The sequence below is a fragment of the Tenrec ecaudatus genome, chromosome 12 (genome assembly GCF_050624435.1).
Source record: "Tenrec ecaudatus isolate mTenEca1 chromosome 12, mTenEca1.hap1, whole genome shotgun sequence".
NCBI lineage: Eukaryota > Metazoa > Chordata > Mammalia > Afrosoricida > Tenrecidae > Tenrec > Tenrec ecaudatus.
Window position 1 is genome coordinate 77,761,863 of NC_134541.1, and position 26,257 is coordinate 77,788,119.

Here is a 26,257-nt window from a genome sequence, read left to right on the forward strand (position 1 = left end):
TTACCCAAGACAGTACATCCTTTGCCCTCTGAAATTCCCACTCTTTGGAATGTGTTCTGGAATTCATATACTTCTCAAGGTTATATTTTTTATGATCCACAAAACTGAATGATTTTGTGTAGTAAATAAAATAGTAAACATCTTTTTTTGGCATCCTTTGCTTTGAAGCGAGATCTCTCTGGCATTAGCAATGTCAGATTCTGGCCTCAATCTCTGCCACCTCTCTTTCCATGTGCTCCTGCAACCCTTGGTGAAGGATCTTCAGCAATATGTACCTGCATGTGAGATCACTAATACTTTGTTATAATTTGAAAAATCTATTGGGTAACCTTTCTTTGGAATGGTAGTGCTTCCAGTGTTCCATAAACGTTTTGAAACATTTCAACTGGTATTTAATCAATTCCTGCTTCTGGCTGCTTTCAGTGCAGCTTGGACTCCTTGCACTACCATTAGTGATTGATCCTATGTTACCCCTTGTAATCATGGAATGTCGCCTACTTCTGGTGCCATGGTGCAGTGTCTCTTTATATTCTCTCCACCTCCTTTTGATGCTTCCAGCATCACTCAGTAGTTTTCCAAAGAATATTTTAATATTGTGACTTGGGGGGTTGGATTTTTTTCTTGAATTTCTTCATGTGAAGATACACTTAGTGTGTGTTCTTCCATTATGGTTTTCAAACTCCAGGTTTTTGCACATTTCATTACGATATTTTGCATGGTATTTTCAAGCTGCCCCTTGAAATCTTCTGTGTATCTCTGACTCCATCCTTTCTTCCACGTGCCTTACTCGATGCTGACGGGCAAGTGTCAGTCTCCTCTGACATCCGTTTCAATCATTCTTTTCCATCTTTTAAGGGGCCTTTTGCTTTCTTTAAGCATGATGTTCTCGATATCATCCGAGAGCTCATCAGGTCCCCTGTCGTTAGTGTAAATGCACCAACTCTGTCATTGAGATGTTCTCTAAATTCAATGGCGATAAACTCAATGTCATATTTTGATTCTAGTGGCCTTGTTTTAATTGTCCTCAGGTTCAACCTTTACTTACATGGGAGCGATTGATGGTCTGTTCCATAATTATCCCTGCCCTGATTTTAGCTGCTAATATTCAGCTTCTCCATCATATTTCCCCATGGATGAAGTAAATTTGATTTCTGTGGGTTCCACATGGATAGCCACGTTTTGTGTTGCTGAAAAATATATTTGTGATGAAGACATTGTTGGTCTGGCAAAATTCTATCATCCAACTTCCAGTTTCACTTCTATATCAAGACCACATTTTCCAACTACGGTTCCTTCTTCTTTTCCCCCAACCATTACATCCCAATAGCCAATAATTAGCAATGCATCTTGATTGCATGTTTGATCAATTTCAGACTAAAGATGTTGGAAGAATTCTTTATTACTAGCTTTAGGGGGTGGTGAATAAATGTGAATAATATTTGTATTTGCACTTCATTGTATACAGATAGATAATATTCTATCCCAAACAGCAATCTACTTCAAGACAAATCTTGAAATGCGCTTTTTGACAATCAATTGGACATCATTACTCTTGAATCTGTCATTCTCATACACCACATGATTTTCTGGTTAAAAATGTCCAATATCTGTTTATTTTTGCTCACTCTTGCCTAGAACATTGATGTCTATTCCATCTCTGTTCCAATTCATTTTGAAAGCTTACATTTTTCCTAGATTTATACTTGGTATATTCCAAGTTCCAATTATTAATGATGTTTGCAGCTATTTCTTATTTTGAGTCATGTCTCACCAGAAACTGAAGGTCCCAAAAGACCACTGGTTTTACTCCATTTGTATCATTATGGTCAACTCTACTTTGGAAGGCAATTCTTTCTCTGTCATGCTTTGAGTGTCTTCCAACCTAAGAGGCTTGTCTTCTGGCACTCTATCAGACAATGCTGCACTTCAGTATCTGCCAGGGTTTCTATTCGGTACGGTTGTCAGTGACTACTTCCTTAGAGGAGAACAGTCTATTCCTTCTTTGTCGTCGGTTCTCAGTCTAGATTCTAGACTCGAGAAGCCCTGTTGAAACATGTTTACTTGAATGGACTGAGATAGTTAAGGTTTATGGTGCCAACCTGGCTGATAAACAAATGTGGGATTAATAGAAGTGCGTAGAGACATATGGCTCCGTGAGTCTCACCTTTCTGGTTCTCTGGTTTCTTGTACCCTGATGGTCGGACCTGTGTGTGGCTGCCTTAGCTGGCAAGGCTCACTTCCTGTGAGACATCCCTGAGAAGCCTCATGACTTACCCTGATGCAACCCTGGGTGCTGGAGAAGCTGCATGGAGACCCCTGCCAGTGCTGAGATGCTTACACCACCACTGGATTCAGATTTGCTACTCCCTGGCCTGTGATCCTCCTGCATTCAGCATCATTGTGTGTGTTTTGCGAGTTTGAGAAGGACTTTGTAGATCGGTGTCCAACATATGGGCTAAGTCGGACTTATGGGCTTGGACTGGATGGGGTTAGGATGCTTCTGAATGTACACTTACCCTTTATATAAAACTCACTCTTATACAAATGAGTTTCTGTGGATTTATTTCTCCAGTTTACTGAGACTAACACAGGTCCATCTAGCAATGGAAATACCAGTGACATAGCTTCCAGCATGACAGAAACACTCGCCACCCCAGTAGGACAAACTGACAGACAAGCATTGGATGAAAGTGGGTTTGTTTGTTTTGTTTTTGAAAACAAATGCATGCAAACTTAGCTATAAAGAATCTAGTCCTTATAACTTAAAACATTTTTAGGAAAGTAGCAGTAAAATGTAAATATTTAAAGTTTTAAATATTCAAGTGTCATGGTTCTGTAAAAGATGCAAATAGGAGGTATCATATATGCCAAATTCCATTCGTTCCTACCTTCCATTAGTGCATAGGTTGAGTGGGCTTTGAAATAGTCCAAAGGTCATGGTGTCCAAGATGATATATATTAGTGGGGTAAAATAACTTGAATACTAAATGATGTGAGATTCACTTTTACATAGCTGAAATAAGAGTAACCACTTTTTCCAATAAATGTTTGTGAAGAGTTACTTAACATTTGTAATATTGCACTACTATTATTACCAATGAAAACATTTAAAATATATATAAAAATACATAAAACTACATTCAGGGAATGTGTGGATGTGCTTTAGACAATTGATGTATGTATATGTATGGATTGTGATAAGAGTTGTATGAGCCCCTAATAAAATTTAAAAAAAGAAAAAAAAAGAAAATGATTAGGGCAAAAAAAAAAAACAACTACATACCTATGATCTTAAAAATCCTAAAATGTAAAAACAGTTTTTGGATCTGACATTAGAATATAATATAAATTAAATTATGTCCACAAGGAACTTAAATAAATCGATATAGAATTGTAATAGCAAGTAAGTGTACATTTAAAATTACTTTAAAATATTTCTTTAGTTTATTCCAATTTAATTATTGGTTAAAACCAAGACTCAGATTACCTTGGCTTGAACCTGTCTCTTTAACATACTATGCAACCTTGAATAAGTTATTTACCCTTCCTGTATCTCAGTTTTCTCATCTGTATTATATATTGTTGCTTTTAAGAATGATCATGCTTAATAATTATCAAGCTAGGCTCAGATGGGACACCCAGATATGATTCTTGAATCCTGCACATGGTGCCAGCTAACCTCCTCATGCTACACGGACCTCCTCTCTGGTGCGTGGCCACTTTGTCTTGCTCTGTGGGGTGCTGGCTTTAGAACACAGGCGGCTTGTCTGTCTTCCCGCAGGAATCGCAGGGGAGGAAGTGTCCTCTGGCCCAAGGGAAGCACTTTCCTCCTCCTCAACGTGACATGTCTTTGGAGCACAGTAGACTTAAACAGAGGGTCAGACTACCTGGTACCCAGAGATGTGTCGCATCAGTTGGTCGCACATGGTGTTGCTGGTCAGGACGGAGTGTAAGGCTTTCACAGCTGCATACATGGTGTGGTCATCTGTTGCCAAGGACATGAGGCCCAAGAGGATGGCGGGTCCTCCAATGAAGTCCAGGCTGCTGGCTGCAGGACTGGAGTGAAACACCCTCACCCCTGCTTGGAGAACAGAATATCTCATCAGTCAGACTTAGGGTCACTGTTTCAGAAAATCTCCCAGCTGCTTACAAGGTGGACAAGTGGTCACTGTCACTGTCACACATTAGACAGGCGGGGTACAATAGGAGGTTCCCTTCTGAAAGTCTTCAGTCACTAAGAAGTCCTGCACAGAGTTCCTTCTAGGCCCTTGGACAACTGAAACTGACTAGAAGATTTCAAATCAGCTTTCCAAAATGATACAGATCTATCAAGGCACCAGTCATTGCTGACAAGGTTGATAGGAACCATACAAAATACCTTGAAGCTACTGTAGGTTCTGCCATTCCGGGTCCACAGAGAGATGCCGACTGTATAGTCACAGTCCCATCCCCAATAGCAGATGTGATCGAGATGAAGATTTGCCACCCATTCTTTTTTTTTTAATTTCCTGAAATGCCCAGTGAGCCAGAGAGCCTTAGTGTCCTTTTGTTCTAACAACTTTCGGCACTTACCTGTTTTCTAGATGCCCCTGAGCTAGAACTTTTGCTATCGCCTGACTACAGAGTCACCAGTAATCTCTGGCTGCTGCCAGGCCTCTGCTCAATGCCAGCTGCCTTCTGTACTCTCTAGTTCAGTGGTTCTCAACCTTCCCAATGCTGCGACCCTTTCATACAGTTCCTCATGTTGTGGTGACCCCAACCATAGAATTATTTTAGTTGCTACTTCATAACTGTCATTTTGCTACTATTATGAATCAGGTAACCCCTGTGAAAGGGTCGTTCGACCCCCAAAGGGTCAAACCCACCGATTGAGAGCCACTGCTCTAGATGAGCACTCATTAGATACAGACTCCAGCTGAGTCAGTAGCTGAGTTCACTGCCAGTATTTGCAACGTGGCACCGTGAGCTGATTGCTATAGATTGAACTGTGTGACCTTCAAATGAAATGTGGATGTCCTGACCCCTGTACCTAAATATATGTCCCTATTTGGAAACGGTCACTAAAGTCAGTAGGATGGTTTCTATAACCTAATCACTTCTCAGTAGTGTCTTATAAAGAAAGAAAATAAGACGCAAACACGCAAACGGAGGGAGGGTGTAGATACCATGTCAAAGCCTGCCTACCAACAAGGAGCAGTAAGAAATGCCAGGAGACACCAGAGATGAGGGGAGGAGTTCAGAGGGAATCGGCGTGACCGAAGTCTTCATTTTTTATTTCAGCCTCTATAACGGGGAGAAAATACATTTCTATCCTTTTGAGGCCACATACGTGGTAATTTTTGGTATAGCAGTGCTAAGCAACGTAGACACTAATATCCATGCTTGAGAGACTGCCTCTCAGCTGAGCTAGCACTGCACCCGTCCCTCAGTATCCTGGTCCCCGTACATTCTCCCTCTGTGCTCGCCATTGCAGAACTCCGAGGGTGCGCCATCAAAATCAGCACAGCCCCTTCTCCCCAAAGAGCGGTCAAGGTTCTCAGCCGTGCTTACCTAAGTGGCCCACGGCAGCTGCTCCAAGTGTTCGAAGGGAGCCTGAGAGGTGGCCAGCACAGTTTTTCAGCAAGAACACAGGCGTGGCGTTGTCACGAGATGGAATGTTCATCTGGAGAATATGGCGAAAGTTAGTTCTAAGAAACGTTCCCAGGCATGAACATGTCGTAAGCATGCATTCCTGCTGGTACTCAAAAAGTAATGGCCAATGAATGGCTAATTATGTAGCCCTTGTCAGAAGAATGGAAACTAAAGTTCTTATCATACGCCTGCTTCCAAGGCTGTGGTGCACCCATGGGTCTCACAATGGCTTATGTGCATCGGGGGCATTATAGGAAGGAAAAGAGCTGGGGACGCTTGCGGGGAGCTGCTGCTGCCAGCCAAGGGCTGCTACCTTCACATTTTGTGCCATCATCATCGAGGGTCTCTAAAGTGTCCGTTTTCTCTGGCTGCAGAAGGTAAAGAAGATGAGATGCCTGGCCTCCTTCCCAGAAGATGCACTCTCATAAGTAGGCATGGTATTGGTACTCCACTGATTTTAGGCCCTAGTCCCCATCTTCAGTAAAGGGAGGTATAATTTTATCCAAAAAGTAGAAGATAATGTAAACAAATTAGCCCAAATTTACCAGCACTCAGCGGAAGGGATTTTTATGTAAAAAATAAATGAATAAATAAAAAGGAAATAATAAATCACATAGCGTTATTTTCTACAATGCATCCACTTGCTGCTTTACAGTTTACTGTTCTTTAAAAACAAAAATAAAAACAGTTAGTAGCACCCAGGGAAAGGGAAGCTTGATAGTGTTCTCAGGCTATAAAAGGCTTATAAAATATTCCATTTGTTCTTGCTCTGTCATGAAGACCACCTGTTTTCTCCTTGGAGTGCCTACAAACCAAAGGTTTAGTCTTGGGAGATGCAAATGGTGGAGAGACATACGGATGTTTTAACAAATGCAGTTGGGGAGATGTTTATGTGAACCCACCTGTACATGTGCAAGCAGGGAAAGCTGAAGCCAGTCGGGAGACTGAGTAGCAAAAAGCGGAGCAGCACATAAAACATGAAGGCTGTACCTCTTTGGCTATCAGGCGGCTGTCCACTTCGTTGTAAGTGTGTCTTATTTCCGCCACACTGGTGGTGAAGGAGCTGGCCACATGAAGTCCAAAGGAAACCCTCTCCTCCGCAACGAGAGGCATAACTTCACCAGCGTCCTCTCCTGAAACAACACACCTGCCACGTTTACATACTTGTCGTCTCATCTTACCAAGAAGGAAACCAATCCTCTCAAGAGTAAGCACTATTGTTCCACAGGAAGATAGCGATATTAGTTAAAGTTTTAGTTGTATTGAGAGAGGGTATTAGTACGCTGTATACTCCCTCCTATACTTTTTAGACAGAAAAAAAACTGTAGGGAAATCTAACATATTGCCCTTACTATAAAATATAGGTGGTCCCGTGCGGTATTATGTGAGCATAAAGTATCTATAAATAAAATAATGGCCCTCTCCAAACCAAAAGGCTAAGTGGCAAGAAAGCAAGCTGGTGAAAAGGCGATAAGCTGGCCTGAAGGCTAAGATTTTCCATGAGCTGTCCCCCAGTTAACAAGAGGACACCTGCTACTACAGAGCATTACATCAATATTTAAAACATACGGGGGAAAGTGGTTGTTAAGTCACTTAGACTCATGGAGACCGCATAGACAACAGAACAAAATAGCCTGATCTTGTGTCATCCCCATGATTGGCTGTAGGTCAGGCCATTGGGTTTGCATTGCCTGACTTTTGTAAATAGACAACTAGGCATTTTTCTTCCTAGTACATGTTCGTCTAGAAGCACAACTGAAGCCTAGTTGGTCTCATTGTTGTTGCTATTGAATGCTCTCAAGTTAGTTACGACCCACAGTGACCACATAAACAGCAACAGAATGAAACATGGCCTAGTCTCTGGGCCATCCTCACAATTGTTCAATTGGAGCCTCTGTGTCAATCCGTCTCACTGGAGGTCTTCCTGTTTTTCACTGCCCTTCTATGTTGCCACGCACAATTTCTTTTTCCAAAGACTAGTTATTTCTGATATCATGTCCAAAGTACGTGAAACAGTCTCACCATTCTCACTTCTAAGGAATATTCGGATACTTTAACTATTCTTCACCAGCACCATAATACAAATGCATCAACTCTTCTTCGGTCTTCCTTATTCAATGTTCACAAGCATATGCGGCAATTGAAAATACCCTTCAGCATCACAGTAACAGGAATTCCTCCTCTGGCAGATGGATAGTGGTTGTGTATTAGATGAATAGGCCAGAAAATAAACTCAGTTCTCTCAGCTGAAAGGCAAGAATTCTACCCCTGGGATTTTTGTAGAACAGTGTTTTGGTTCATGCCACTTTCCACAGGAAATGAAGTCCAAGGAAAACATTCAACAGTACTCAATCTCCCATCACCAAGGCCAAGGCTGCCTACATTGATTCATTTATCATTCTCCTCCAAAGGTAGCTGACCCTTGACTTGACATAGCTCAAAGAGCAATGCTCCCTATTTGAACAGTCAGCAATCAATAATGAAAATGTAGATGTTTTGTCTGCCTGTTTAATAATTGAAGACAACAGCATACTTTAGTTAAAAAGCTTCTTCATGAAAAGAAATGCAACTTATTTATCTTATTCTGTTCTCTCTTGCTTTGCTAATGGGATTATTCACCCACCCTCTTCCATTAGGTACTTTGGAGTTAGAGCCTAAAGATATTTCCTTTTCTGTGTTTTTTTTTGAGTTGTAAATATATAATAATCCAATTACAGAGGTCTCCTTTAATGACTGACCTGTACTGAGTTTATTCTTTATAAATACACTATAAATAACTACAAATTCAATGAAAAATAATATCAGCAAGAACATTATAAATCCATACATTCCATACCTTGGGTCTGAATGGCTTGGAAATTACCACAGTATCTTGGGCCAAGTTTGTTAATAATTTCCAGAGATTCCACTGATATGGCTTCTTCGAAGAAATATGTTGGGCCAAGGCGCCAGAGCAATGATGATTTTTGCTTCCAAACTCGAGGAGTAGCAATATATCCATACACATCCACAAATGAAGATGGATCCATTGAAAGGAAAGGTCCCGGTAAGGCCTGAATGTATAACATCTGTTAAAATTAAAAGAATGGGCAATGCTTAACCTCAGGATGAATCAAATAAATACTTACTGTTGTAACATGACATACCTAATTCTCCTCTCAGTGTAAGAACTGATTTTGTCTAACAATTAAGTTAGTGAGTAAAACAAGTCATTTTCAAAGGTACAGAGTACTTGGCAAAATAGCTTATAAAAGGCTTGTAGGATAAAAAAACTGATATTGTGACTTAAGAAATTTAAGAGGTAAGAAAATTTGCCTGATTTTTGCCCCACTCTGCTGAGAACTTAAGTGTGCAGTATGAGCACCTCAATAAAATTTTATGTGATAAAAATAATTACAGACCTAAAGCAAATGAAGAAATAAAACTACCTACATTTGAAAGAACCTAATTGACTACATAGAATATCATAAGAAATCTATGAAAAACAAAAAGTATACTCCTAGGATTCATAAATGAATTCAATAAGATCATAGGTTACAAGAAAAGCAATTAAAAATCACTTCTATATACTAACAAGGGGCACAAGAACTGAAAACAATATAATTTATAATAGCTGCAAAGAAAATAACATACTTCACAAAATATGTGGACGATCTATATACTGAAATTTGTAAAATAATGATGAAAGAAATCAGAGTCCCTATATATTGACAGATGTACAGTATTTATAGATTACAAGATGTAATATTATTAAGATAGCAATATTGTTAAGATAGAAACTTCCAAAATTGATGCATAAACGTAGAGCAAACCCATCAAACCTCTTTACAATCTTTAAATAGTACAAGGGGGTACCCCCCAAAACCAGAATTACATTTGACGACAAACCTCATTCTGGACATCTGTCAACTTCCCAGACAAAAATGTCGACATTTGAATTTGTTCCACCAGGTCAGAGATGTTAATCAGGTTTTCTATTTTGAGGCTCAGAAAAGATTGCAAAACAGTATGCCACAAAAAAGGCCTGATTTGTGGCAGACAGATGGGGGACTGGTTTTGCCACCGTGACAATCACTTGTTCAAACAGCCATCTTAATGCACAGCATGCTTCTCTTGCCTCACGCACCTTATCCGGCTGACATTGCTCTCCCTAGCTCCACTTCTCGGTGCTTCCTTGAGTTAAGAGGGATGTGAAAGGACAGCGATTTGACGATGCAGAAGAGGTAAAGAAAGCACGAGGGAGGTGCTGTCAGTCATCCAGATAAGTTTGAAAAATGTTTCCAAAAATGGAATAGAAGATTTGATAAATGTAGTAAGTTGTAATGGAGAGTACTTTGAAGGTGATAAGGCTGTTTCGTTAAAAAAAAATTACATAGCTTTGACATAAAAATCCGGGGGGTGGGGTGCATTTGGGTACTCCCTTGTATGTTCATAGACACAGACAAGCTAATTCTAAAATTTATATGTAAATACAATCTCAAGAATACTGAAAATAACTCTGAAAAAGAAGAATGAAATAAAGTCCATGATACTGATTGTACAGTTAAAGTAGGATGATAGTGTGGTATTGGTGTTAATGTTCTTAGTTGTTATTGAACCACTGTTGACTCATAACAAATCTATAGATATTGGTATAGGAAAAGAGATTGAAACATAGATCAAAAAAACTGAATTTGACCTAAACATATGCCTCATATAAAACCTAACTGATAATTTATTAGAAACAAATATAAAACTAGAAAACTTTTAGGGGAAATTTGTCATGACCCAGAGCTAAGCAAATCATAAAAGAGTGGATTAAGTAGACATTATCAAAACTAAAATTGTTTCTCTGCAACGAGGAAGGGAGGTGGTGGAGGTGGGGGGGACAGGGGGGGAGCTGAAGGCTAGATTACTTGTTTCTATTGTTCTTTGGTCCTACTAAATATGCTTCAACAACTAGCCACCCTAGACACACACACGAAAAGCTAGATAGGCCTGCACCATCCTCCAATTGTTCCTATGCCTGAGCCCATGGATGCAGCCACTGTGTCCATCCTCTCCTTGAAGGTCTCACACTTGACCAGACATGATGTTCTTCAGGGTCTGGTCTCTCCTAACATGTTCACATATGTAAGATGAAATCTTGCCATCCTTAACTCTAATGAACAGTCTGGCCTTTCTTCTAAAACAGACCTGTTTGTCCTTTTAGCAGTCCATGGTACTTTTGATATTCTTTTCCAGCATAATTGTAATACATTGATTTTTCTACAGTCTTCCATATTCAATGTCCAACTTTCTTTTTTTTTCTCCTCTTTTCTTTTTTTACATTTTATTAGGGACTCATACAACTCTTATCACCATCCATACATATACATACATCAATTGTATAAAGCACATCCATACATTCCCTGCCCCAATCATTCTCAAAGCATTTGTTCTCCACTTAAGCCCCTTGCATCAGGTCCTCTTTTTTTTCCCCCTCCCTCCCCATTCCCCTCTCCCTCATGTGCCCTTGGTAATTTATACATCGCTATTTTGTCATATCTTGCCCTATCCGGAGTCTCCCTTCCCCCCTTCTCTGCTGTCCCTCTCCCAGGGAAGAGGTCACATGTGGATCCTTGTAATCAGTTCCCCCTTTCCAACCCACTCACCCTCCACTCTCCCAGCATCGTCCCTCACACCCTTGGTCCTGAAGGTATCATCCACCCTGGATTCCCTGTACCTCCAGCCCTCATATGTACCAGTGTACAGCCTCTGTCCTATCCAGCCCTGCAAGGTAGAATTCGGATCATGGTAGTTGGGGGGAGGAAGCATCCAGGATCTGGGGGAAAGCTGTGTTCTTCATCGGTACTACCTCGCACCCTAATTAACCCATCTCCTCTCCTAAACGCCTCTATGAGGGGATCTCCATTGGCCGACACTTGGGCCTTGGGTCTCCACTCTGCACTTCCCCCTTCATTTAATATGGTATATATATACATATACATATATACATATACACACATATACACATACATACACACACTTAAATCTTTTTTTTTTGCATGATGCCTTATACCTGGTACCTTGGCACCTTGTGATCGCACTGGCCGGTGTGCTTCTTCCATGTGGGCTTTTTTGCTTCTGAGCTAGATGGCCGCTTGTTCACCTTCAAGCCTTTAAGACCCCAGACACTATCTCTTTTGATAGCCGGGCACCATCAGCTTTCTTCATCACACAATGTCCAACTTTCACATGCATATGAGGCAATGGAGAATACCATGGCTTGGGTGAGGTGCACCTTAATCCTCAAGTAGCATCCTTGATCTTCAATCCTCTAAAGAGTTCTTATGCAGCAGATTTACCTAATACATCTTTTGATATCTTGACTGCTGTTTCCATGAACATTGGTGGTGGATCCAATTAAGACAAAATCCTTGACAACTTCAAACTTTTCTCTATTGATCATGATGTTACCTATTGGTCCAGCTGTGAAGATTTGGTTCTTCTTCACCTTGACTTGTAATTAATACTGAAGGCTACAATCCTTCATCTTCATCAGCAAGTACTTCAAGTCTTCCACACTTTCAGTAAGGTTGTGCCATCTGCAGACCACAGGTTGCTAATAAGCCTTCCTTCAATCCTGATGCTGTTCTCTTCTTCATCTAGTCCAGCTTCTCTGCTGATTTTCTCAGCACACAGATTGATCAACTATGGTGAGAGGATGCAACTCTGGTGCACATTTTCCCTGGTTTTAAACCATGGAATATTCCCTTGTTCTGTCTCCACAACTGCCTCTTGACCTGAGTACAAGTTCTAAATGAGCACAAGGAAGTGTTATAGAATTCCATCATTTATCATGGTCCAGTCAAATGCCTTTGTATAATTGTAGCAGTCTGGGTTGACTGCAAAAATAAATTCATAGGCACTCATATGTGTGTAAGAAAGAGCTTTATATAGGGAGTAATTGTACACTAAGAAAACATCCAAGCCTAGTCCAGATCATGCCCATAAGTCCAATATTAACCCATATGCCCAATACTAACCCATGAATTCCTCTTTAGACTCACACAGCCATGCAATTATGCCAAATGCAGGAAGATCACAGGCCAGAGTGAAAAGTCTTGTGTATCCAGTCTTGTGTATTAGCATCTCAATGCTGAAAGGGGTTTTGGGTCTCCATGTGGCTCCGCTCTCTCCCAGGGATCTAGCATAGCTCCATGTGTCTTGTCAGAAGGGACATCTCGCTGGGAGTTAGCATTTGTGCCCCGTCTCCATCAAGCTATTTATCTCCGTGGTGACTCCACATGAGACAATCAAGCTATGACCGAATTGACAGGCTAAACTCCATACCTTCACTCTTTAAGTCTCAAATTGACGACAGATTATGTAAGTAGCACAACAATGAAACACAAGTAAACACCTTCCTGGTAGTCTCTGCTTTGAGCCAAGATCCATCTGACATTAACAATGATATCCGTTTTTCCACATCCTATTCTGAATGCAGCCTTAACTTCTGACAATTCCCTGTCAATGTACTATTGCCACCATTGTTGGATGATCTTCAAAATTGTGCTTGTATGTGCACCAATGATATATTCTATAATTTGAGCATTCTGTTGGATCACCTTCCTTTGGAATGAGCACAAGCCATAGCTACATTACGTGGAATCCATACATTCAACAAAGATTTATATGTAAAATACATATGAACCTTTAAAACTCAATAGGTAAAAAGTTTTTTTTAAAGACTATTGACAAAAGACACCAAGAGGTCTTTCACTAAAGAGGATATACAAATAAAGAGGATATACAAATAAGCACAAGAAGATGTTAAATATCATTAGCCATTAGGAAAATGCAAATTAAAACCACAGTTTATCACTACACACTTATCTGAATGGCTGATATAAAAATAATGAGAACAATTAATACAAAGAAACTGGATTATGTATCTATTGCTGGTATGAATTTAAAATACTAACAAATATTTTAGAAAGATAAATTGCCAATTTAAAAAAAACTAAACATGCAATTTCAAAAGCACAGGAACAATCTAGTATTTCTATTTTTGCACATTCCAAAAAAAAAGGCAACCTTAAATTTATACAAAAACTAGTACCCAAATGTTTATTTGGGCCTTTATTATATAGTCCAACACTGGAAACAGCCCAGATGTCCTTCAATTGGTGAAGAATTAAACAAACAGTAGTTTATCAATGGAATGTTGTGTGTCAAGTCTATTACAATGCATGGTGACCCTCTCAGACAGAGTAGAACTACCCCAGAGAGTTTCCTAAACTACAATCTTTATATGAGAAGACAACTAGGCTTTTCTCCCATGAAGCAGTTGGTGAGTTCAAACCACTGAGTGTTCATTTAGTCGCTGGGTGCTTCGCCATGGTGCCGCCAGGGTTCCTTCACCATGGGAAAGTAGTCAGGAACAAAAAACAGAACTATTGATACTTGCAACAATTTGGATGAAATCTCCAGAGAATAAACTGAAAGGAAAAACACCAGCCCTAAAAGAGGTACAATTCTATTTATATAACATTCCTGACATGACAAAATGGTAGATTAGGAATTTCCAGGGCTAGGTTTTGGGCTAGGGGAGAGGAGGTGTGATGGGAGGTGGTATGGTTATAAAAGTGCAATATGTGTCCTTGTAGTGACAGAAATGCCCTGTACCTTGACTGCTGGTGGATACACAAAACTATATATGTGATAAAATTGTATAAATAGTATACACAAATACAAATGAGAACCAAAAACTGAAAAATGTCAGATTCCATCAAATTTAATGTCCTGGTTGTAATATTGTTCTATAGTTTTATAACATGTTACTCCTGTGAGACACTAGGTAAAAAGCACATGCAATCTCTTTGTATTAAGCTATACAGTTGCATGTGAATCTACAGTTCACTCAAAAATTAAAGTATTAATAAAAGACAAAATGATTAATGGATTTAAAATTGTATTACAAAGCCTTTGTGGATAAAAATAACTTTTAAATAAAATGTAGTAAGTGGATTTATGACAACAAAGTTGTCAAAAACGTCATTCTGGTGAGACCAACAATGTCCATGGCACAGTAGTCAAGAAATAAAATAATATCATTGGGAAAATCTGTGATAAAATATCTTTTTAAAGTTTAAAAGAACAAAGATGTCGCTTTGTTGCCTAACCCCCCAAAAGGTTTCTCAGTCTTTTCATATGATAGCTGAACAATGAAAGGTAAAGTCAGAAAAAATTATAAATTAGGATTGTTGTGCTGGAAAAGGACATTAAATATTCCTTGGGCTTTGACTCATTGACTTTGGACAAGTCATCAAGAAAGACTACTCCCTAGAAAAGGTCACTGTGCTTGATGAAGTCTATGCAGCTAATGAAAAAGAGTGGAGTTTCCATGAGATGGATTGACGTGGCAGGCACAGCAACGGATTCAACCATAGCAAAGATGGTGACTGAGGACCAGCTAACATTTAGTTCCTATGGTAAATATGAGGTGGAGCCAACATGACAACAACTAACAACAAAACTAATTTTTTAAATGGAGAAAAACCTGAAAAGAAAAACTACAAACCATGATAAAATGCAAGGAAGATGGACAATCTGGCTTAATTTCTCTCTTTTCCAATAGTAGTTCTACTACATGTAAGTGGTGCAAAGTCGTTCTACTCCATAAAGTTGACATGCGTTGGAGCCAACTTGACAACTAGCAACAAATGAACCATGCAGGCCACCAAACTTTCTTACAATGAGGCCAAAACTAATTTTTCAAATAGTAAAAAAACTGAACAAAGAAGTTACAAACTAGGATGCTAGGGACCAAACCAAACCAAACACACTGCAATCAAGTCAATGCTGACTCAACGTGATCCCTGGTGGGATTCTGAGACTGTAGCTATTTACAGAAGGAGAAGCCCAGTCTTTCTCTGACAGAGCTTCTGGTTTTGAACTGCTGACCATGAAGATTGCAGCCATCTCTCACTTTATCTCTTTTCTTTGTTGCTGTACTCATCTTCCATGGAGCTGTTTCTAATCCATCAGTTTGTTGTACCATGGTGCCTTCTGTGTTATTGTGAGGCTGGAATGTCACCAAGGTCACCCAAAGGAGGCAGGCTTCTGGGAAGTTTTAAGACTAAGAATAGATAACAAAGAAGGAGTTGACTTCCCTTTGGAGGAAGTAGCCCCTCAGAGCCTTATGTGGAGCTTCTCTCTACTAGTGATTTCAAAATGTACTTGTGTGAGTTTTATGGTCTGGTTGATAGTTAGTCACAGGAATCCTATGTAGACGGAAGGAAATACTGCCCAGTACTACAAAATCCTCACAATCTTTGATGTTTAGCCCATATTTGCAGCTATTTTGTCAATCCATCTTACCAAAGGCCTTCCTCCTATTCATTTTCTACAGCACCAAGCAGGAGGTTCTTCTCCAAGCTCTAGCACCTCCCGATACTATTCTGCCTACACGAGACCAAGTCCTGCTATCCTTGCTTCTAGGCCGGACTCTTGCTGTACTACGTCTAAGGCAGATTTAATCATTCATCTGGAAGTCCTTGGTGTATTTGAAGTCCATGCTGCATTCAATATTCTATGCCCAAATGATCATTTAAATGCATCTATGCTTCTTCAGTCTGCCTTCGTCACTGTCGAGCTTTCACAAGAATATGAGGTGATTGAAAACACTCCGGCTTAGGTCAGGCACAAATGAGGCATCAAAGCATTAGCTTTGCCTTTTAACAATTGAATGAGGTCTTTTTGCAGCAGACTTAAACAGCACTCAATTTCTTGACAACTGCTTCTATGAGGGCTGATTGGGGATCCAAGTAAAACAAAACTCTTGATATTTTATAATGACTATAAAATCAATATATAAGGTCCAAAGGTATTGCTACAAAATCATAGAAACTTTTATTAAACAAAAATATCGAAAGGTGAAGCCATTGGTTCTTGACATATCTTCCATCTAGGTCTATACACTTGTGAATGTGGTATGTCCACCTCTAACCCTTCTCAAAAGAATTCTGTATTCTTCATTTTACACCACATCAAAGTGTCAATTTTGGGATCTTCAAGGAACTCAAGTTACTTCCTTTTAAACATTATTTGATTTTTTGAAAAACAACCCTGAAACAGTAAGGAAAGCCTTCGAACCCCTTAATGAATAAACAGATGCGGTAAAAAGCCCTTGGCACAATTTTCCTGGCCTTTTAAAAACCTGCGCACTTTAGAATTTTCTTAAAATTGTATCCTAATAAGCTCCTGTGACCATCTTTTGTTCTTTGAGAAAACATATCAATATTTATCCATAGGAACCCACTTCTCCAAACTCAGCATAACCTTCTGAGTTGATTTCTCTGCCTTGAATTTCATTGGCCTGGCAGATGCCCCCAGAAACTACTATTTTTATGAGACTTATTTTTAAAGCAGTATAATAAAATTAAGACAAATAAGAGGACTTTTCTATAGCATCCGCTGGTTGCAGAGACAGATTTAAGCATATGATTTTACAATAAGCCTGTGTATGCATGAATTGGAATCCTTGCAGCAATATTTTTAACCTACTCTTACATGAATATGTATATAAATATCTATTTTTAAAAGAGATCAGATCATTTTTAAAGATAGCTGTAGGTGTTCAAATAACACAAACAAAAAATTTCAGCCACCAAGTTCTATCTAGTAAGGAGTCTCTCTTCTCCCATCTACCCAAAGACTTTTGTCTTGTCCACCATTCCAACCCACCATGATTCCTTCTTCCCAAATCCCAAAGCATCTGCTCAATGAATTCAGGCTGATTTACAAATACATGTTATTTGAAATTGTTCTCAAATACATTTATCCAATTCTAAAATGCATCTCACCTTTGCCAGTTGAACTTACCTTGCCCTAGAAATATAAACATAGGGTCCAATAGGTCGAGAATGGATAAGCTCACCTTCTCCTATTTTACACTTGTCAATGGATTTGTGCATTAATTCTATCTCTCTTAATTATTACTTTCTGGTCTTTTTCCAACTTAAAATAATTCTGGAAAATCAAATGTGTCAGATTTGGGACTTGGCGCATCTTTATCTTGATCTCTTTGTCATACCTCCCAGCTGCCTGACAACCTCCCAGCTGCCTGACATAGTCTTAGCTACCTTTGGAATTGAAGGTGCTGGCAAAGAACATTGAAAGTACCATGGAGTGCCAGAAGAACAAAAAATATTTCTTGAAGAAGGACAGCCAGAATGCTTATTTTTTCTTTGTTTTGTATTGTTATTTTTTATTGTTTCTGTTAGCTCTCCACGTTTAGGAAGCACAGAAAGATTAGATGCATAGGGACAATAAATTTTACAATGGTTTATTGGAGACAGGGTGGTGGCAGGGAGAGGGAGGGAAAGGGGGAGCAAACAATGAATGTGGGAGAGGGGAGGAACCATTAAAATTTATTGTGATGATGCATATACAACTCTTTTAAAAAGAGATTTTATTATGGAAGTGTATGATATGTGAATATTATATGAAGAAAATTACTAAACAAAAAAAGAACGAAAGAAGAAGCCAATTTGACCAGCGGTTACCATGGGGGAAGGAGGAACAGTTTTTGCTTAGGGGGCATGGAGTTTACGTTAGTGGTGGTTGAATATTTGGAAAAGGAGATCAATAATGGTTGTACAACACGAAGAGTACAATCAATGGCACTTAATTATACATGGAGAAGTTGTTGAATTGGATAATGTTTTACTGTGTATATTTTTGCTACAGCCACAAATAAAAAAATAATTACAGGAATAGCAATGAGTACAAGGAAGGAGAAAATGTTCTAAAATTGATTGTGGTAATGATTGTACTACTTTATTTGATATGATTGAACTATTGAACTGTATGATATGTACATGAAGTGCCAATAAACTGTTTTTTAAAAAGGGATTGACATCAATAGAACACACTAGCGACCCTCAAAGTGAATGGACATGAACGGTTTTACAAAATATCTGCATACTCTCTGAAACAAGACAAAATGCCACCATATTCTGTCAAGGAAGAGCAATGAGAACCCACTCTGGTGTTAGGCCTGAGCAGAGAAAAGACAAGGAAGCATGTGTACTAGTTAAGTTGTGTCAACTTGGCTCACCCGGGATTCTCAGTGGTTTGGCAGTTGAGGTTGAGTAATCTCCCATGATGTGACCCAACACAATATAATTAATGCCACAATGATATGTGCTGTTAATAGTCAAATAGCTGTAAGAAAATTAGAGTAGAATGACCTTTCTGAGGTCATAACCCTGATGAAGTTTTCTCGGTGGTGTTTCATACTTCCTTTGTAAACATACACTATGTAGAGCTTGTCTGCTTCTTGTCAGGTATGGATCATGCATCTGGCTCATGACCTCAAGTTCTTTGGTCTTGAGCCAATGGCCATTCACATTGCCAGTTGACTCTGGGAAATAGCAGCAGCCATCTGACCTATTGTCTAACCTGGATTGATTTGAATCTGCAGTCAAAAATCTGACTTACTGACCTCAGATTCACCCAACTATGCACCCACCAATCTATGGTCTTCCTGCTTTATCTTCCTGCTTCCTAGTTTATCAGTTTTCCCACAGCTACATGAGTTAGGAGGAGCCTCCAGCTTAACATCTGACCAACAGACATGAGCCAGACTGGATAAAGCATTTTCTTTATATAAATCTCTCTCTCTTTATATTAGAAGCCCTGGTAGCATAATTGATTATGCATTGAGCTGTTAACCAAACGTGGGCTGGAACCAAAGTTCCAAGGTCAGCACCTCCTAACTCATCACTTAGTAGGATTAAGGTGCCAAGGTCTTCTCTGAAGACAGAGCTTCTCTTTACTCTCCTGTATGGGGTCTTTGATTACACCTTCTCTATACTCTCCTGTGTGGGGTCTTTGAATGGTGTAAACCATTAACACCCTCAGCTGTTAAACAAAAGGTTAGAAGTTAGAGTGAACCTGGAAGTGCCTCAAAAGAAAAACATGGAAATGTGCTTCTTAAAATCAGCTATTGAAAACTGTATGGAGCACAGCTCTCAAGTGACACATATGGAGTCACCATGAATCAGGGGTAACTTCAGAGTAAATTTGATTTGTTTTGTTTTGCATTTTGGGAGGGTTTTTTCTTGTTTTTGTTCTTTTAATTAACATTCTTACAGGTTTTTGCCCTTTATTCCCCCTTCCTTTCTGAACTGATCATCCTCTCCATGACCCAATTTCTAAAGAGACCTTTTACTGCTCAAGCCGAGTCAAGTATCTAGGCTACCAAAGTGGGTTAGCTGCCAACCACTCTGCAGTGATACATTAGGGAGTCTCATCTAAATCATGAGGCTCAGCTCAGGGAACCTTCTCACCTTGGCTGAGCCAATTATCTGTCCATCCAAGTAAGTGGAAACAATGCAATTCCGTTTCATCTCCTTGGTGATCACCACAGCCAGATGATGCCATTGCCCACAAGCCAGCAGCTGCCCACACTTGACCTGTAGCTGACATCCTGCAGAGGGCTCAGCGTCATCCTCAGGCTCCATCGCATCTGGAAGAGAGCGCAAGCACCGGACTTCACATGTTGCAGACGCTGCACCAACCTCGGAAAGCTCCAGGAAGAGTGTCCCAGGTTAATGAACTTGAGGTTTGCACCCCTACAACTTTGCCAACCTCCTCCTTTTTGATAATTTCATAACAATTGAAAGCAATCATTATGAGAGCAATCTTTCACTGATATGACCCCATTGCCATTCAGTTTACTTATTGCCATTCAGCTTATTTTGACTCCTGGTAACCTAATATGTGTTAGGGTACAACTGTGCTCCGTGTGGTAACTGAGCTTTCCAAAGTAGACCCTGGGCCTCACACATGGAAGGCAAGAATTCTACCGCTGCCACCAATGCCACGCAGGTCTGGCTAAGTCATAGTTCCTTTGTAAACCTTCCTCACACAGCCTGTTTCCCAGAGAGAGAAGATCCCCAGTCGCGTGTCTGAGTATTCTGCCAGGACAGCTCGGAGTTTCTAGTAAACTAAGCCTCTGATGCCATGCTGAGGGCCAGGATTTAAGCTGTCTAAAATGAAAACACAGCTCCCAGACTACAACAGCGTCCACAAACTTTTGATCGGATGTCTCACCAGAGGAGAACAATTTCTGTCCCTTGGGAGGGACGGAAGTCACCAGGCTTCTAATTGAGCCCCATTGTATCCATCACTGGATTCCCAAACCTTACCTAAGGGCTGAAACTCTTTCTCTTCTGTGGACACCACCAAGGAGAAGTCATCAGGGCACAGGCTGATGGAGAGACAGACATAGGGCTGCTCCGTTCGGGAAAGGTGGCGCACCAGTGTGAGGAAGCGGAGTGGGTGGCCGCTATGGGCAGTACCATGACGGCTGATCAGGAACCAGCAAGAGAAGGTGAAACCCCTGGCAGGAGGGAAGGGTCTGGCAACACCTGAGGTCAGAACACAAGCGTGCCCTTAGGCTCTGTCCACACAGAAGCAGTTTAACCCTTATGGAAGCTGATTCAGTTCACAGCATCGATCTACCACATACCTACCTCCCCAAACTTAAGCAATAAGTTACATGAACAAATGTGACAACTTTGCTGATCTTTGTAGCAAGGCGTGGCCCTGCACCCTCAATATCTGACTCCAAATGTATCTGATTACCTCAAAATGATACGGGAGCAGAGAGTGTAACAAGCGCTGGGCTCCCTCAACTGTTGGACCCCCGGCCGGCTGATCCATAAAGCTGGGCTGTTTGCAGCATCAGAGCCAAGTACACTGACCTAGCTCAGCTGCCCGCCAACAGGGTTGACATTGGTAATGGGGTTTGTTGTCCTGGTAGATTAGTTCAGCCAGTGGCTTTGTCTGTGAATTTGGAACTATGCGGATGTGCTGATGGACAACAAAGGCAATTGTTTCTCAGCATGCTCCTCCCTGCCCTCATAGCAGTAGGGTGCTTGGCTCAGGCAACCCTGAGAATCCCTATTGTTCTCGGCCAATGAGTTTCAGCTGAGCACAGCACTGTAAAAAGCCTGCCATAACCTCAAGCAGTCCCACATGAGCTACTTGCCAAGGTCATGCCTGTTCCTGGTATCAAGCGATACATAATTCATACTGTTCTTGATGTAGATGCAGGAGAGCGGGGTAGATACACCTACTTCAACCCATGTCAACCACCAAGAGACAGTCTAGGCTCATCAATAAATTCACATATGCAATTTGTAATCATTATGCTGAAACATGATTCACACAGACAGGCTGCCCTTGCTGTAAAAAGACCATGATAAACCTATCATCCACAGCAATAATTCATCTGTGTACACAGAGAAATAGAGAAGGCTCCTGCTTTCTTGAGATGTACAGGAGAAATCTGAACTCAAACGTACTCACTGATTTCTAACTGGATGAGATGGAAAGGGCTCAGGAGGAGATGGCACAGGAAAACACCTACCTGTCCCAATCCCTCCGGAGACTGAATACCCAGTGCTGGTCCCCATAGTCATAGATACGGTTGGAATGAACAGGCAGCTAGAAAGCAGGAAATAGCTTTAGATCATTGTATCATATGCAAATTTATCACATGGAAACAGTTAGTCTAGGACTTGACCCTCCATAGCTCTGTATTTCTCAGATGTCTCTGGCCCCTTAGACTGGAGAGGGGTGGGGAGGCAAGCATGTGACAGCCACATGTTGGTAGGATGGGATGGACCTAAATAGGGTGTCCTTATTGAAATGTGGAATTCATTTGGAATGTGGCTTCACCACTAGATAGGACAGGGTCCTAGGACTACCCAGGCAGGAACACTGCTCCAGGAAGCAAAGGAGGATGTCTCGAACCCAGTCATCTTTTGCTGAGTTCCAACAGCTGATGGAAATTATGTTTGAAATTGACGCGATAATTCATCTGAGGCATGAGGGCATCATAATAGCACACTGTAAAGATGCAAAGACTCCTGTACCCATAGCCTTCTGTAGACATGTCAAATTCCACAAATGATGGCGCCAGGGCTGCCCTCTCAGGTTGCAGGTTCCGAGGGGAAGTCATCGAGATGAGACTCAGCATGGTCTGGAGGGCTGCTGTTGAGCTGGGAGACACTCCCACGGGCTTGAGTTCCTGTGACATTCCAGGGCCAGCGTCCAGGGGACCCTCCACCACATTCAGGGCCGCTACCTTGGACTCTAAGGCAACAGACAAGTGAGGACATGTGTTTCTGCCAATGGTACTTGCACGCCCGCCCTTTCTGATAAACAAATCTGAACCCACTGCTGTCAAGTCGAGTCCGCCGAATGGTGATTCCAGGGGTTACAGAATAAAACTAGTCCATAAGGCTTTCTTGGCTACATGTTTTAGAGAAGCGGATCACCAGAACATTCCCTTTGTGCTGCAGAGGGTGTGAAGCCCCAGCATTTAATAGTTGAGGGCCAACAGTTAGCACCACCCGTGACCTTGCATCGCTGACAGTGCTGAAGAGGGTCGTGCAATGTTGCGAGGCCTCCCTCACCATTCTGAATGCTCTTAGCCGAGCATCTGTCCCTGCACCGATTGTGATCATGAGTCACGGGGGCAGCGGGCTCCTCCTTTGAACTCCAGAAGACAAGGTCTGCATGCCAACACAGCACAACCAGGCTTTCGCCTTCACAGCAGGTCGTCAGCTCCAAGCTCTCCACCCACCTCCAGCTGCCTCGCAAAGCACAACTCTGCACCCTTGCTTTTCAGTTGGACCTCTTTCCTTTAACTTCCTAAGCAGCCTTACAGTCAAGCCTTCTATTACTTTTTCTTTAGACTGGTTACCTACACCATCATCCACCCAGAAGCAGATTAGGAGGCTCTCCTGCCCCTGAGCTGTGACTCAGTCTGCAAGCCTTCACCATGCTCTGTCACAACGCTGTGGTCACAACGCTGGCTGCTCACGTGCACTAGCATTGTTCTATTTCCATCATGTGGGGTCCCGGATGCCACTAAGGTATGCACGCATCACCTGCCTTATAAAGGCGACAACACTCAGCTTTCCCTCACCCCTACTTTCCTCATCGGTTCTATTGAATATTGTTGCAAAACTCTTTTCCCACCTACCGAGAAATAGATGTGCCTTTTAGACATCATTAAGGAGCTCTGGGAGAGTAGTGGTTTATGCATTGGAGAGCTAACTGAAAAGTCAGTAGTTCAAAACTACTAGGCACTCTGTCGGAGAAAAGTGGGGCATTCTATTCCCATAAAGAATTAGTCTAAGAAACCCACAGGGGAAGTTCTAATCCATTCTATAGGGTCACTAAGATCCAAAACTGACTTGATGGCAGTATGTGAGTAATAAGAATCTACTTTTCCCCGTCTGCTCACCTGCACAACCAGAGTTGCCTGCATTCTCTCCAGATGGACTCAGATTGTTCATGGCAGCTGATGCAGATGAAGGGATTACAAGGCCTAGAAACTGTCTGATATCAAAACAAATAGAAGCAAATGAAGAAGATATTTAACAGGTAAAATTTCTCTCCAACTGTCTCCTGACCATTTACCTAATGTGTTAGTCCGAGTAGACTAGAGTAGCAAATCAAGGGAGACTCTTATGCATATAAGAAACAGCTTACCGTATATAAAGAGTAATTGTACATTAAGAAAGCATCCCCACCCAGTCCAGATTAAGCCATGTCTGATACCAATCTGTAAAAGTCCTCTTCAAACTCAGGAAACACATGCAATGATGCTGAATGCAGGAAGATGACAGGCCAGTGGGTAGGAAGTGTTGTGAATCAGTGGTATAAGGATCTCAGTGCTGGCAGGAGTCTCCTCATGGCTTCTCCATGGGGGCTCTTGCTGCCATCAGCATAGCCCATGTGTCTTGCCAGTAGAGAGTCTCTCAGGGAGTGAGCCAAGAGAGAGAGTGTCTCCTGTCTCTAAGGAGCAATACAGGAGTTCCCAGAATCCTCAGGAGAAGGCAATTTCCACACAGAGGCCTCATTGGCTATGACCTGATTGACAGGTTAGACTCTGCCCCTTCACTCTTAATCCTCTCAAATTGACCAATGATTATATAACTACCACACCTATACCCCAGAGCTAGGTGGACAGCACCCTGGCCCCTCCATGTTTCTGTTCCCTTTGCTTGGAAAGCCTTTTCAGTAAGCTATCTAAGGGGGCAACCCTGTTCTGCACAAAGATCAGAGAGCTCTGGAGTTTGTGAGCTTTACACTGGGCCTGTCATTTGGCTGACTGTTGGTGACCTGCCTTGCGGTTTGCTGCCTGTGCCTGGATAGCCTGAATTTCTCTACAGAGGACTACCCGGCGGCCCTCAAGACTTGAAGGACTGCCAGTGTCTCACAGCTGTCTCACGGGAGTGAGTTTCACTGAGCTGTTTGTACTGCATTATAATTTAATTAACGGTTTATTTCTTATGTTATATATCTATCTATCTGTATAAATATATATAAAATTATTAGCATTCTGGTTTTGTTTCTCTAGAGAACTCTGTCTAACACACGCCCCTAGCATTCTTCCCCAGTTTTCTGTCTGACACCTTGAATAATATCCAACTCTCCTCGGAGACACCCAAAGAAAGGTTCTATGTACTTTACAGGCAGTGTCGTTCCAGCTATGTATACTCCCAGGGCACAGACAGCCCACACTGACTGGTTTCTCTTGATGCCTGCTGAGACCGACCCTTCCATTCGCTTTTCATTGCCCTGTTTGTACTTACGGCAACAAACACAGCTGCTGTGGTTCAGCAGTTGCATTTAGGGAACAACTCGTATTACCTTAGCACATCAGGTGTGATGGACTGGGAAGCAAGCTTCTCAAAAATCCTGATGAGACACAGGTGTAGGGGGTGGCTGCTAGTGACCAGGGCTCGGTGGCATGTGGCCATCAGGGTGCTGAGCATGCCTGCCTCGCACATGATCTGACGGTTCTTCTCTGACTTCACTAGGGACTGCAGATGGACAGCCAGGGAATATTGGATCTCCATGGAGAGCTGGAAGATATCAGAAAGCAAGTGAGGACCCTGTCTATCGGACTGTGTTTGACATGCTGTCAGGCTTCCAAGGATAGACTGATGTACCGTCGGCAATGAAGCTACATCAATAGTTCATTGTAGGAGGGCACTCTGTATGCCCGCCTGACCTAGAATGAAGGCCTACGGGGCCAGCAACTAAAAGATGTGAGTCCTAGGCTCAGGCTCAGCTTTCAGAGGCAGACAGCTTAAAACATAAGGGCCACTAGGGGTTTATTCCTTGATTGTGTGAGTCCTTGGCCCCACAAATGTTTAAACTTGTGCTTAAATTTTAAAATTCAGATAAAAATATCTAAAAATCACATAAGAATCCAGATTTATGTCTTATCTGAAAACATGGAAAAAAGTCTGGTGTCTGGGTTGGAAACAGTTGGCATTGAGTATTGGCATTGAGCATTGGCATTGAGCATTGGCTGGACCCTGCAGCTGAGTCCCTGTATCTTGTCCACTGGTGTCACTCATTAACAGTTCCTAAATTTCCCCCATAGACATCTGAGTCTGCAACCCTCGTCATAAAGTGTTGAATTCCTATGAAAGTGCCAAGTACACTTCACTAACAGATGGACTCCTCACCATCATTACATGGCAGGCTCAGTTCAAAGGCCAGCTAAGGATAAGCCCTGTAAAAAGCTTTGTGCATACCTCCACTTATCCCACCAGACTTCCTT

At 41.4% G+C, this 26,257-nt stretch overlaps 1 protein-coding gene across 1 annotated transcript in view; it reads right to left on the bottom strand.

Annotated features, from left to right (window-relative positions):
• The window catches only part of WDFY4 (WDFY family member 4), a 388,818-nt gene that overhangs the window by 247,479 nt on the left and 115,082 nt on the right, over window positions 1-26,257 (bottom strand). Inside the window, exons 13-22 of the mRNA XM_075527922.1 lie at window positions 25,336-25,550; window positions 23,906-24,018; window positions 22,545-22,752; window positions 22,037-22,113; window positions 20,811-21,032; window positions 19,950-20,128; window positions 8,468-8,699; window positions 6,622-6,764; window positions 5,551-5,662; window positions 3,888-4,078 (exon numbers count right to left, since the gene is read on the bottom strand). Of these exons, the coding sequence (XP_075384037.1) occupies window positions 3,888-4,078; window positions 5,551-5,662; window positions 6,622-6,764; window positions 8,468-8,699; window positions 19,950-20,128; window positions 20,811-21,032; window positions 22,037-22,113; window positions 22,545-22,752; window positions 23,906-24,018; window positions 25,336-25,550 (1,692 nt within the window). The remainder of the gene's footprint in view (window positions 1-3,887; window positions 4,079-5,550; window positions 5,663-6,621; window positions 6,765-8,467; window positions 8,700-19,949; window positions 20,129-20,810; window positions 21,033-22,036; window positions 22,114-22,544; window positions 22,753-23,905; window positions 24,019-25,335; window positions 25,551-26,257) is intronic.